This window comes from Dermacentor silvarum, chromosome 3 (genome assembly GCF_013339745.2).
Source record: "Dermacentor silvarum isolate Dsil-2018 chromosome 3, BIME_Dsil_1.4, whole genome shotgun sequence".
Lineage (NCBI taxonomy): Eukaryota > Metazoa > Arthropoda > Arachnida > Ixodida > Ixodidae > Dermacentor > Dermacentor silvarum.
The window spans coordinates 148,535,326-148,548,964 of NC_051156.1; the positions used below are offsets into that span (position 1 = coordinate 148,535,326).

Sequence of the window (13,639 nt, forward strand, 5' to 3'; positions counted from 1 at the left end):
GTGGCCTCCGGTGGAAGGCATCACCGGCGGTGCCAGCGTCTCCCATTGGAAACGCCTGGCGGTCGGCACACTAGTAAGTATATTCTAGGCACTATACTACGACGCCTCGATGCCAGCATTCGAAGGGACGCTGGCATCAAGAAGCACTACCAACGCCACCTAGGTGGCGTTCACCGTACTCAGCACAGCGGAGCGTGGCCTCCGCAATTAGCTCTGAAAATGTTTCTGAAGTTGATCGCGGAGGCTGCAATTACGACGCGCTGTACGCGCTGATTTGACTCGGTGACGATTCAGTTACGTGCTTTGTCTTGCGCGTTGTATTAGTGTGTCAGTTACGTGCTTCGTCTTTCGCGTTGTGCTAGCGTGTGCAGCGTAGTGCATTTCTAAAGCTCTGCCGACACGAATGAGGCCAAAGCAGTAGAATGATGCTTTGTAAGTTCTCATAAATAAAGAATAACGTATTTTTACTTGACGATTGTTTGTCGTGTTTGTGACAAAAATAACCGATTGATATACTTAAAGCATATGAACAAGTTAGCCATTGGCTTCAAGCGTTACGAGAAAGGAAAAAACGGATCATTCGCTGTCGATGACGGAGCACGACACTTCAAACAACCCTTGAAATATTTTAGTGCTTTCATTAAGGGGGCCGTATGTAGCAATATTCAGCGCACTGAATTGGAATGAAGCCACATCTACTGTGCACTAGCTTCAATATACACTCAGAGCAATGCCAAAGGTTCTTTTTTTTTTCCTTTGTGACCCCGGATATGAATGGCAAAGACGAGCCGTGCTCACCGATCTGTGTACACCATGACTGAAGGAGACAATTTTGACCGCCTGGAGATATTTAAATTATTCTTCAACCTAAGCTCAGAAGCATTTTCGCATTCGTATCATGCTTGCACGTTACCCCCGCGGACAGTATTCAATCCTTCGTCCTTGTGCTTAGCAGCAGAAGGCCACAACCGTGCACTCACCCACTGCGCTAAGCCTAATGACAGTGGTCTGCAACGTCAACATGCAGGATGGCTGTAATGACTCCGAAGCAAACTGTGCGAACGTTGACACTCGTGGCGTGGACGCTGCTTGCTCTAGCCCACGGAAAAGGCGGCCTCTTTAAGAAAGGTCAAAAATGTCAAGTACTCAAACCCGTCATGGAGGTCGACTGGAAAAAGGTAACTGTCGTCGAAACGTGCTCCGCGTTCTGCTTCTTTCATCGGATTTCGGCCGCCATTTACCTCGGCTCCAGAAACTTCGATTTACTTATTTATTATTCATTCTACTATTCATTAGTTAGCTAGTTCGTTAGTTAATTAACCTCTTAGTGAATGAGTTAGTCCCTTGCCGAGAGCGTGCACATTCAAGAAAAGTCCCCCGAATTCATGCAGCTCTGACCTCTGCATACTTCAACAACAATGACTCCCTCGACCACATCCAATACCCAGTTCGTGTGTACACAATTCCTGCACAACCGTGTGTAGTTTCTGTGAATTGTGAGATCGAAAGGCAAACGACAACACCGTCCCACGTCGATGAGTAACGATATACGGAAGAAGCTGTATCTTACGACACCAAATGATGGCGCATCGACTGCATCGACCATGGCTGCTACACCAACATCCGCTCAGTGGGCACGTCAGCTGATATCGGAACGGCGGCATGACAAACCAGTTACTATTCTTTGTGCAGGTTGGTGACGATTATTCTGCAGTTAAAACAAGTGATCGTTGTTTTATTCAGATGGCGTGCCCAAACTGCCTGCATGCATGCACTCTTGATTAATGCGCGGCTTCTGGTTTTGTCTTTGTTGATGTTGTGCGGGGACATTGAGCCCAATTCCGGACCGAGTACCCAAGAACTTCGCAAGCAGTTACTTGACGGCCGAAAATGCATACAAGAAAGGCTAGACACTATTGTATGTAACTTGAAAAAAGTAGACAGCATCGAAAAAAAAAAAAAGCGTACAGTGCCTCGGAAGAAGGCTTGCGGATTTATAAGATCGAAGCAAACGAAACAATAGGAGAGCGTGTTTTCCCTTTTGCTTAAGTTAGATTATAAGAAATCCAGTGGCTTCGACAACACACCAACCACAATTTTGGTAAGATACGCAGAATGGTGTTCTAAGTGCATGATTCTAACATTTCACAAATGCTCGAGCAGAACTCCCCCGTGACTGGCGTCACGCCAAAATAACTTCCATACAAAAAAAGACAAACCACTCCATGCCATCCGCGTACAGACCTATATCGCTGTTATGTGCATGTTTTAAAATACTGGAACACATAATACTCAAACGCATTTCTCTGTTCATAGAAAGCAATGGCTTAATAGATAGTTGTCAGCATGGTTTCAGACATGGTTTGTCGACAGTCACGCAACTGCTCGAAATGGTTCATGACCTTGCCATCAGTTTAGACAACCAGAACCAAATTGATATCTTATTCTTAGATTTCGGAAAAGCATTTGACCGCGTTTCACACCTTAAGCTACTTATCAAACCAAAACCAATTCTGAAAAACGCCTCTTTATTAGCTTGGTTTGAAGCATATCTAAACTGCAGGATCAGTACGTCACGGTTAATGGAAGCAATTCACCGTCTGCGCTGGTTGAATCCGGCATACCACAAGAATTTATCCTCGGGCCTCTCTTATTTTTGGTTTTTATTAACGATATCGTCCATGATATTCCGGTCAAGATACGCCTTTTCGCAGACGACTGCGTACTTTTTGAGGAAGTTAACGCATAATGTGATCAAGTTTTAAATAACTTCTTATATAAAATTCAGCATTGGAATTGGTGCTCAGCATGGCAAATTAACATTAATCCGGAAAAAAACTGCCGATGACTATAAGCCGCAAGAAAGACCCTTTAAAATTCTAATACAGCCTGGGCAATCATAGCTTGTCTTTTCTTTCAGCATATACGTACCTTGGTCTTGTCATCACATCAGATTTAAGATGTAATGAACATGCATCATACGTTGAAAAAAAAAGGCTTTGAGAAAACTGGGATGCGGGCACTAGCTAAGGCCACCCAGGAAATTAAACTACTTGCCTGCAAAACACATGTGATACTAGTACTAGAGTATGCGTCGGCTGTCTGGGACCCGCACACACAAGTTAACATAGATAAACTAGAATCAGTACAGAGGAAAGCTGTAAGATTTGTATTTAATGCCTACCAACGCGACACATCTTTCATTCGCGCGTTGCCTGCACTGTCTTACTGACAATTCTATTTGATTTATTTTTACGGTGTACTTTGCACTGACTCCCCCCCATGCACTCAGAGTGACTTCTTTCATTGCTATTTAACTTGTTGACGCGTTTGTAATTAAACATGCTCGCGTGTACTTAAACTATCGCTCTCGATATTAGTTGCATTGTGGGTGGCATCTGGCGTCGCTTTTGTTTGCGAGCATAACTTGCGAAGTTGTTTACTTGTTATTAGACATTTTGTTCTTGAACGGTGTGTGTATCTGTTCGGCCATTTTTATTACGTTATATAAGTGGTAATTACAACTGCTGTGGTGCTTATGTTGTGGTAGTTGATATTGCTTTAGTATTATAACACTTTTTTTATTTGCGTATCATTCGGGCTTTCATTCTATACGATTACAACTTTTTTTTTCTGCAGTAAGAGCAGCTCTACATTTCAGTATGTTTCTTTACACTTCTGCATCTTCTGTGTTGTGTTATTTCCAATGTATCGCTCCCTGCCTTAAGTCTGGCATTCCGACTGGCAATATTTCTTAAACAAATCAATCAATAAACCCTGTTTGGAGTTTTCAATTGCTATCGAAGTAATATAGTGGATACTATAGTGGCACGGTGACGGTGACGAGACAGCATAACTACACAAGAGAAATTATTCATGAATCAGACTATTTATTTGGCGAACGTGCGCCCGGAAAGAAAAGAAACACCAAAATGACAACAATATAAGCAAGCACGATAGGCAGTCTCCAACAGCTCTCTTGGAAAGCGCAAAATTGGAAACTTTAGAATTGAGACGGTATCGTGTAAAGAATGAAGCTATTCTATTTTATATATACGTATATACGTAAATCGAGACACACAGACTGCGTAGGTTCCATACAGCATGTTTCTTTTTGTTTTAAAATATATTGTTTAGATCTCTTAGGGCGCGTGTAGGGCGCATGTTGTAATTGCGAGAATGAAGCGACAAATAGGGAAGTCATGTCTGCTTAACAGAAATCCAAACACGTCGCACCACTTTTGAGACATCTGTCACCAAAATCTGCTAAAAATGGCCTCAGCGTTTCAGCTAAGATTGTGCCAAACAGTTAGAAACACGCTTTTATGAAATTGTTAGTCGGAACGCCAAGGTAAAATGGTAGGTTACTAATATTTAGAGGAAGGTTTAGCTAGAGAGCTCCTATCAAAATACATGAGCACGGAGAATTCGTTTTTCTCGGCAACCACATAACCAAATTTGTCGAGTATTTTTATTTAAAGGAAAAAGTTTAAATGTAGTAACTATAACAGATAGATATTTTAAATTTTTTGAGAATTGCAATATTTAAGAAAAAATTCAAATAACAAGTCATGTAATGTTACTCAGCGAGAAAAACGATATCACAAATCTACAAGATAAACATAAAGCGGACAAAATTGATGTACAAATGCACCGTTTTCAAACACACTGTTAATTTATTATTGAGACTTTGGCAAAACCCTCGTAAACATTGTGGAAATGTGGCGTATACCGTAAATACACATATCATATTTGCCCGCTTGAGATGCTCTAGGAGGTGCATTTACAGAACTGCGATATCTGTTTCTTGCGCGGAGTTACTCATTTCTAAACTTCGTGCTTTAATTTGCTAGCTTACCGATGTTCGCCTATTTTTTTTTAGTGTGAGATCCTACATCAAAAATGTGCTTTCCAGAGTTGTGATAATTTACCTTTGTCTCTCAAGCGCAACAAATGTCATTCGAATAGGTTTATATCTTCTCTCAGAAAATCATTTCTACGTTTCACATTCATCGTGTTGTGTCGACGTTATTATAGCCCATCGAAAATAATTCATAACATGGTAGAAGGATGTAATAGAGGGAAGTTTGAGACATATAACCTGTTGGGCGCCTTCCTGCGTTATGCTGATGGGCAGCATTGCACAATGACATCACTGACTTTGCGGTTTAAGGCGTGAGAATTAAGAAATAGGACGTTTAGCCTTTATTTGCTCTTCTAAATCACTAGTACTTGTAGTAAAAGCAATGCTAATGATTTTTTTTATTCGAAAGCATCAAACGGCCCATTGAGCGACAAAGCCGGCGTCTGTAACAGCAAAACGCTACCTAAATTCCCATTGGCTGCAACGCCACATCTTGAGTGCGCCTCGAGGCGCTAAGGAGGGGAATCGGAACACCTGCTGGCGCGATAGCGCGCCAGGTGTTACGTGAGGGGGGAGAGCATCACCGCGACGCCACGTCATGAACAAGCGCCTCTACGGAGCAGATACGGTGACGCGACGCTGCGAGGCGAGACGAGTTGTCGTCGGGAGAGGGGGGCAGTCGCGTGACGCGCGCGTGCGGGTGCCGCCGTCACGCTCTCGGAAGCCGGCGCGCGGTCCGTATCGCTCTGTCTGGCTCTGTCTCTCCCCCACTGGGCTTAGCTGCTGCTGCGTGCATGCCGGTCTTGGTGACCACTGCTGCTCCCTCGGTCTCTCGTCGCGCCGGACGTCGGTGGCATGCGGCGCCCTTGATTTGGCAGCAATATCGCCCGAATGATTCCCATCTACAGCCAACATGCTAACGTAGAAACTGTACAAACAGTCTCACCCACACAAATTTAATCGCAAAACTCGATAAGACACACACACACACACACACACACACACACACATATATATATATATATATATATATATATCATGAGAAATAAATTTAGAGAATAATAAAATTGGGTTGGAGAGCAACACAAAGAAGTTCGTGAACAAGTTAAGGACCGCACAAAGAGCGATGCAACGAAAAATCTTAGGCCTAACGTTAAGGGACAGGAAGAGATCGGTGTGGATCAGAGAGCCAATGGGGATAGCCGATATCCTAATTGAGATTAAGAGGGGAAAATGGAGCTGGGCAGGTCATGTAATGCGTAGGACGGATAACCGGTGGACCATTAGAGTTATAGAAAGGATACCAAGAGAAAGGAAGCGCAGTCGAGGACGGCAGAAAACTAGGTGGGGTGATGAAGTTAGGAAATTTGCAGGCGCAAGTTGGAATCAGCTAGCGCAAGACGGGTAATTGCAATGGAGACCGCAGGGAGAGGCGTTCCTACTGCAGTGGACATAAAAATGGCTGACGAGGGTTATGATACCTATATATATATGCTAACACTCTCAAGGTTAGGTATAGTAGCAAAACATGAATAAGCCCTGAAAGTGGATGGGAAAACGGCGCCGCGGTAACTCAATGGCAAGAGCATCGCACGCGTAATGCGAAGACGTGGGATCGTTCCCCACCTGCGGCAAAGTTGTTTTTTCATCCACTTTCATTTCCAATTTCCATTAAGTTATAATTTCTTTAATTCAGTTAGTAAGTACAAGTAATTTCTCCTACGTTGTCCTTGGTGTCTGTGTTTCTTGGCTTCCTGTGATATATATATATATATATATATATATATAGATGGATACCCCGCTGCAAAACTCGAAAACATTGCTCGCACCGCAAAACTCGAAGGACCACTCAGCGGCCATCAATTGGACACTAATGGTTTCGCATTCGCAACTCATAAGCGCTATCAGGTGTTCTCCGATATTTTTCTTTTCAATTATCTCTAGGCCTAAACGGATTCAGAGCTTCATTTCCCTTTGGCAGTTGATTCTGCAAAATGACAGCCGTGCTTTGCCTTAGTTCCCTGTATCTTCCATATAGTCATATACTTCGTTACATACATAGTGGGCAGCACTTCAGAAGGTATACAGCAACTTGTTATACTTTCTGCGTTCGTGACAACGAAATAGTGCGAGCTACATCAAATAGGAAATCTAGAACGTCTTACGTAATTTGGCGCAATGTTTGTTTGATATGTTGTAGTTACAATTTATGAAACAATTGTAGCAGGATTAAGACACCGCAGGTCTGAGCCTACAAACCTTTGAAGGACGAGCGTAGTAGCACGCCTGTACGACCGCACTCACTGAACAACTTCCGCAACGCTCCGCCTACGTTCGCGACCAAAACATAGTGCATCATATACGGGAAGCGCGAGGCACACAAAAAATACGTAATTCGATGTAACGTTAGCATGCAGCATACGTTGTAGTTCTAATATGTCACGAACTTATTCTGCAAGAGACATTATCTAAGGCCAGTACCCTACAAAACGCATGGAGTGATACATTTCAGCAACCACACTACTTGCATAGCCGTCGCAGCGTTGCCTAATATATGTATTAAAAGGAGTGTAGGTTGCACGCTGCAAAAGTATACTTGTCAAAAGTTTCGAGGCCATCTTGGCTTGCGAACAGATCTCTTTCCCGGTGCTGGTCTCCTGTAGAACGCCTAGTGCTCTGAAACACGGGAGAGTAAAGAAGCCTGCTCATCTCCTCCTGCGGAGATTTATAACGAAGAAACCTCCACAGATAACCCTGAGTCGCGCTCCGATAATAGATTCGGTAACGCGGAGCAGTAAAGCCAAGACTTTCGACAGCGACTGTGCAACGATGAAAGCAGCTCCTTAACCGCGAGGAAAAGGTAACACCTTCTCCGGCATTACACACTCCATGTTCGCAGTAGATCTTTGTAGCACTGGCCCTCTCAAGTCGCTTCACAGGTTGGGCCCTCCCCATCAATGTGTCTTTGTTTCTTTTTTGTGAAGGTTGATGATATAAATAAATCTTTACTGGTGTGTGTGTGTGTGTCTTCATTCATATAAGTGCCCATATTGTACAGTGCATCCTGCATGAATACATACGTATATATTAATATCGCTTTAAGTGTACTTTCACTAGTGAATTGATTTGAGTGATTAAAGTCGCGTTGTTCTCGAAAAGTGCTATCACATTTGTAATCTCTCTGCAACGCTCAATTGTCCATAGTAAAAAGAAACAGGAAGCTGCCCCACAGTTTTTTGACTTGCTTCTTTTCAATGTGGAAATACAAGTTTATTTATTTATTTATTTATTTATTTATTTATTTATTTATTTATTTATTTATTTATTTATTTATTTATTTATTTATTTATTTATTTATCATTATTTGTTCTTCATGGCACCCGATATCATCTTGTCAGATGGAAGGAGTTGAGTGGATGGAAGGACTCACTTTTCCTGATGTGTGGAAGAAGTGCCCCGTATTGAGGTTTTATCCACATAACGAAACTCTGTTTCTGCAAACCAAAGACGGGTAAGACACCGCCATTTTGATCACGCCAATTTCCAGTTTTCTGGCAGTGATTTCGGAATGCAGTTATAAGCAAATTAAGGAAATGCGTTTTTCCTTTAAAATCATTTTCTTTTTTAGCTTTTGCGCTTACCACTCCTGTGTTCTTGCTGAAATTTTGAAACAAGATCGCATTTTATGCTTCTAATATTTCAATATAGCACTCGGCGCTATTATTTTCCTGATTTGTCAAGAAAGGAAACGGTGGCTTGCCTTCCTCTGCGCCCTCCGCACTGAGATGTTTAAAATATGGCGGCTATATGTCACTTCCGGCATCGCCGTACGGTAAAGAATGGCATTCGAGATTCGTTTCCGCTAATCGCTCGGGAGTGCTTTCGAGGGGCGCAGACGATGCCAAATTCACGGTTTTTTCTTCACAAACGAGTCAATTAACAGGTATTATATTGAACGATCTGGATCATAAAATACGATCTTCATGCATATTTGAACCAGTAAAAGAGAAAAATGGATCTGGCTGTGATCTTCCGCTAACCTTAAAGGTAATTATCTTCCGCTAACCTTAAAGGTAACACCTGATTAGAAACCAGTGATTCATATAAGTTAGAAAGGGCACTACCCAGACACTTTTTCAACAAAATTCAGAACCCCCTGAAGCGAGTGCGATGCCTTTCAATAATTATACTCAAAAAAAAATTTTATGGGTGTAAAATAACGCATAGTGCAAGAGCGCGATGTTTACTTTCACCGTTCTCCCTCACACAAGGCTTCCTCTCAGCAGAGGGGGCACTAAAAGCAGTGCACTGCCTATTTCTGCCTAAATCCCGACCAACTACAAGGTGTTAGCCTCTGGTTGGTCGGGATTTTTCGTGGCCGCGTGCTCACACACAAATGTGCGCCGATCCCGGAGGCTGTGCAAAGCGGGAAGCGCGAAGTGTGCTGTGTCTCCAAGAGGCATCACATGTCATCAGGGGACATCATCACTTGACGATGAGGTCATGTTGTGACGCCACGTTTAACGTGAATACACCTGTCACGTGATGTCATCAGGCGTTATCGTCACGTGACGATGCTGTTTTCACGTAGCGTAACATTTGACAGGATGATGTCATCATGCGATCTTTGGTGTGATCACGTCCCCACACGACGTGATGACGTAATCACGTTACGTCATCATGGGCCGATCCCGGAGAAAGTGCAAAGAAGCGGGAGGCGCACAGTGTGCTGCTTCTCCAAGAGGCATCGCATGACGTAATCAGGCGATACCGTCACGTGACGATGCTGTTTTCACGCAACGTAACATTTGGCAGGATGATGTCATCACGCGACCTTCGGTGTGGTTTGACGTGATGATGTAATCACATTTCGTCCTCATGTCAAACGTGACGTCACCACTTGGTCACATAGGTTTTGGTACCATCGGATGTTAACGCCGGATTTTTCACTTCAGGGGTCATATAATGATATCACATTTACTAACAATACCCCCCTCAGCAGTTGTACTGGCGCTTTCCCACGGCTTCGCTGGACATCTACTTTCGCAGGGCCGGGATGGCGAGTGAATTTCTTCCCTTCCTTCTTTAGTGAAATTAAAGTGGAATTGTATATTTGAGTTAACACTTAATATGTCCTTGTGGGTTTATTATTTGTTTCGTATTATCAGACTGAATTGATTGGTTGTTTGGGTTTGTGTTTGTGATTGATTTTGATTGATGGGCTTTTGGGCTGTTCAAGTTGCTTGCGCGCAACATTTTACCCAGAACCCCACCACGTAGTTTTTTCACGGGAAATAAGTCATTATTATTATTATTATTATTATTATTATTATTATTATTATTATTATTATTATTATTATTATTATTATTATTATTATTATTATTATTATTATTATTATTATTATTAGTTGTTGTTGTATAGCTTACACAATGTGCCATTTTGCTGTGTTTCTTTTTCTCTATAGCGATGGTTTTAGTATGTTTGCGAAATGCGCTTTATTGCCTGAACGTTCTTTCCTATCACCTGTCGTGTTCATCCTTTGCTCATTGGACAATTTATTGTTTATAGAGAAGCTGGCGAAACAAAAGAGTGCAGTATTTCTCATTTATTTTAAATAAATTACTGACCGTTGTAGTGGACGTCGCTGTGAGGTTCCGTATAACGGCCAAACAAGGTAACATCGTCGCCACGCGCCGTACCCTGTATGTGCGAGTGCAAGCTTACAAGGGTCAGCCGATGACTACGGCTGAATCTAGCGCGCGCGAGGGATAAAGGCGGGGCGGAAGCACGCTTCTTCTGTCGCGCGCGAGGCACATGGTGGGGGGGGGGGGGGGGGGGGGGGGTAGGCGACAAGGGGAGGGGGGAGCGTTTTACTCCGGCGGCGGCCGCGCCGCATCGTGAAAGCGATCTGCGACGTGGCAAAAGTGCGCGCCCGCGCGGGCCTCATGTTCACAGCGATCGGCGATGTGGACAAAGTGTGCGCCCGCGCGGGCCTCATGTTCACAGCGATCGGCGATGTGAACAAAGTGCGGCTAGTGCCGGTAGCATCGTATGCGCTGTGCTTTACACGTTTACTTCGCCTTGAAGCGACAGATGGCACGAAGGTCAATTCGCTCGCTGCTGCTGCCGCGCATCCTCACTCCAGAGTTCTGACAGCGAGTTTCCGCGGCCATCGAGCGCGATGTGTTCATGTTTACCTGCGCACGCGTTACACCGTGCTTGTTAATTTATTTAGTAAGCGAATGTTCACAAGTTCACACGGCCGATAAAACTACTGTTTAGTTCGCATAGTTGTCTCCTAATGTGCTATCGCAATCGATGCTTCGCCTTTAGGGCGAAACTGCGACTCTTTTTTTTCCGGTCGCTGATCATGTTCATCTAATGGTGAAAAACAGTGACCTGCGCCACTGTTAGTGTCATGGCAGGAATTCTGAATTGCGAAGTTTACTCGGTGAACAACGTCGCTGTGCGCTGCATGATGGAAGTGGGCAAAACGAACAAAGCGTCTAGAATATCACGGTTACCGGGAGTTTACAATATTTCTGACCACCCGAAGGGCCGCTGTATTTAACGTACACCGAAATCTGAAGGCACCACCGCAGCAGCACAAACAGCCACAAATGCTGCCATGGAATACTTGCAGCGCACCGGACTAGACTTCAGACGTTAAGGAAACCACACTGTTACGCGATTGTTGCATGTACGCAGCCCTTCTTCCAGTCCTCATCGTTCCTCGTTCTTTTTTGTCCATTTTCCTCCTTTCCATGTGCATATGTAGCAAAGCCAGAACAAACTAGCTCAGGCCGACCTACCTGCCTTTCCTCTAATGAATGAATGAATAAAGCCTTTATTTTAAGGAAGGGGACGAATAATAAAGCATCACCATCCTCAGTACACTGGCATGTTTTAATTATTCTGTTCTGCTTTTTTAGCTCTTCCTTTTTTTTTTGTATTCCGTCTCGGTCGGAATGAGGCCGTCGCAGCAGGAATCAATGCCGCGGCCTCGTGATCTGCAACCGCTCAGCCACTGTTAATAAAACCTTGCGGGGCTGTTTTGATAACGAGATCTAATCGAAGTGTTATATTTCGCTACGTTGACTGCGGACTTTTCTTTCTTTTTGTATGTGGCGGGCGGCAGACCTTATAGCCCTATAAAAAGCTCAGATCGCCTCAAGCTTCTATTCAACGGCACTAGGCAGTACTGGTACAAAACTCGTAAGTGTATAGCGTAAGCAGCTCTGCTACTACGTAAAGTCATACGCCAACGTCTCCCCCGTTTTTTTACGCTGTTTCTTCACTTGTCTCTTTCTTCATCCAACCTGCGAAGACCCAAAGTTCCAGCAGATTTTAGATACCGACTATTCGACGTGGGCCCTCGTGCACCACTGCTGGGAAGGCGGTGAGTGAAAGACAGTCGACGAAGCCAGCTGATACCGAAACTATAGATTTCTGATGCCTAATTTGCCGCCGACTCATGGGCGCCAGCAGCTCAGTGTAACGTAGTTGCTCCGTCTTAGTAAGTCCAGCATTGTATTATCATTCAACTGTTGTATTGTTTGTTTTTCATTTGCATTATGGATGTGTTTTGTATATTGGACCGCATGTCTACAGTCCATGTTCATATATTCCTCCTTCACTATTGCCCAGAAGGGCACTGTGGGAGACTATAAATAAAATAAAAATAAATAAAATCCAACCCCATATAGTGTCAAAGAAGCCAGGGATTTCTCTCGCTGTGTAGTACATTTGAAGTAGTGAAAAACTGTGCATTGTCCATAAATTACAGGCGTGTAGACCATGCATCCCGTAAGCGCCATAACAGGCATATTTATTAATATTGGTAAAATCATAGATCAAATGGTACGGAATATTAGGTGATTCTTGAATAGCGCCCTCTAGCTGTTTAAAGAACCCCTACGAGGGCACATAAAACCACATTTTTATTCAGCCTTCCCTACGCTTGCAATAAAGCCAGCGTTCACGCCACATTTTAACAGCACATTAAATCACAAATTCTTACTTGACACTTCAAAATGCAGTGCAACGAAAATCATTACTTATCTACCCATTTAGTAAATCTGACTCGCGACGTTGTCTGTTACAGGCTCCGGATCCTGGTTCATGCTACTTCTGAGAAAACCATTGAAGGCGATACCCGAAACCGTAATGGCGAGGGTCAAGAGCTCCATGGCCAAGGCTGGGCGCACAAAGAAGTACTGGTGGAAGCGTACTGGCTGTATGCTCCCGGAAGATGTTCAAAAGCTCGTGATAGTGGACGGGCTTGTGCCATAGCGTAGCCATAAAGATGCGTCGTTGAACGAAATGCGTGACTTGTTCGTAGGACTGGCTATATTAAGCAACAGCCAGGCAGTGTTTTCGGTCAAAAAAAAAAAGAATAAAAGATTGCAGTTTCACCTGAGAAGCAAAACTGCGGCATTTTCAGCAAATTCTTAGACAATTACACGAAGCAAGGTTCGTATTTTTTCCAGGCCAAATAAATTACAGTAAACATTCACTTACTAACCAAAGACGTATGGTGTCACCCGGGAGCAGATAAACAGATCCCACTCAATGACCGCGAGCACTCGCTCTCGCAACACTGGCGGGATATAAGGTGCACCGGCAGCGGCGAGAGAACGCTTCGTGCCGCCGCTCGCCTCACCATTTCAACGGTGCCGCGTCTCCGAAACTCGGACTACGCCACATGCAACTCTAGGTGCGCGGGAAAACAGCGCGCGGGAAACCATCTCTGTTTGGCCTTAGACATTACACCG

At 43.9% G+C, this 13,639-nt stretch overlaps 1 protein-coding gene across 2 annotated transcripts; it reads left to right on the forward strand.

Annotated features, from left to right (window-relative positions):
* The first annotated feature begins 1,034 nt into the window (after positions 1–1,034).
* Positions 1,035–13,161, forward strand: LOC119444055 (uncharacterized). Of its 2 annotated transcripts, XM_037708567.2 has the most exons (5): positions 1,035–1,178; positions 8,263–8,375; positions 12,004–12,080; positions 12,193–12,264; positions 12,970–13,161. In XM_037708567.2, the coding sequence occupies exons 1-5, from the start codon at positions 1,038–1,040 to the stop codon at positions 13,155–13,157; spliced, it is 591 nt and encodes a 196-aa protein (XP_037564495.2). In that variant the 5' UTR covers positions 1,035–1,037; the 3' UTR covers positions 13,158–13,161. The 2 variants fall into 2 exon arrangements, with proteins under 2 accessions (XP_037564495.2, XP_049519679.1); XM_049663722.1 differs by lacking the exon at positions 12,193–12,264.
* The last annotated feature ends 478 nt before the right edge of the window (positions 13,162–13,639 follow it).

What these genes read in the sequence shown, in the direction of transcription:
- LOC119444055 (XM_037708567.2), top strand. Translation starts at nt 1,038, where the DNA reads ATGACTCCGAAGCAAACTGTGCGAACGTTGACACTCGTGGCGTGGACG. An exon ending in TGGAGGTCGACTGGAAAAAG is followed by an intron (nt 1,179 to 8,262) that starts GTAACTGTCGTC and finishes TCATCTTGTCAG; the next exon opens with ATGGAAGGAGTTGAGTGGAT. An exon ending in TTTCTGCAAACCAAAGACGG is followed by an intron (nt 8,376 to 12,003) that starts GTAAGACACCGC and finishes GGCGGGCGGCAG; the next exon opens with ACCTTATAGCCCTATAAAAA.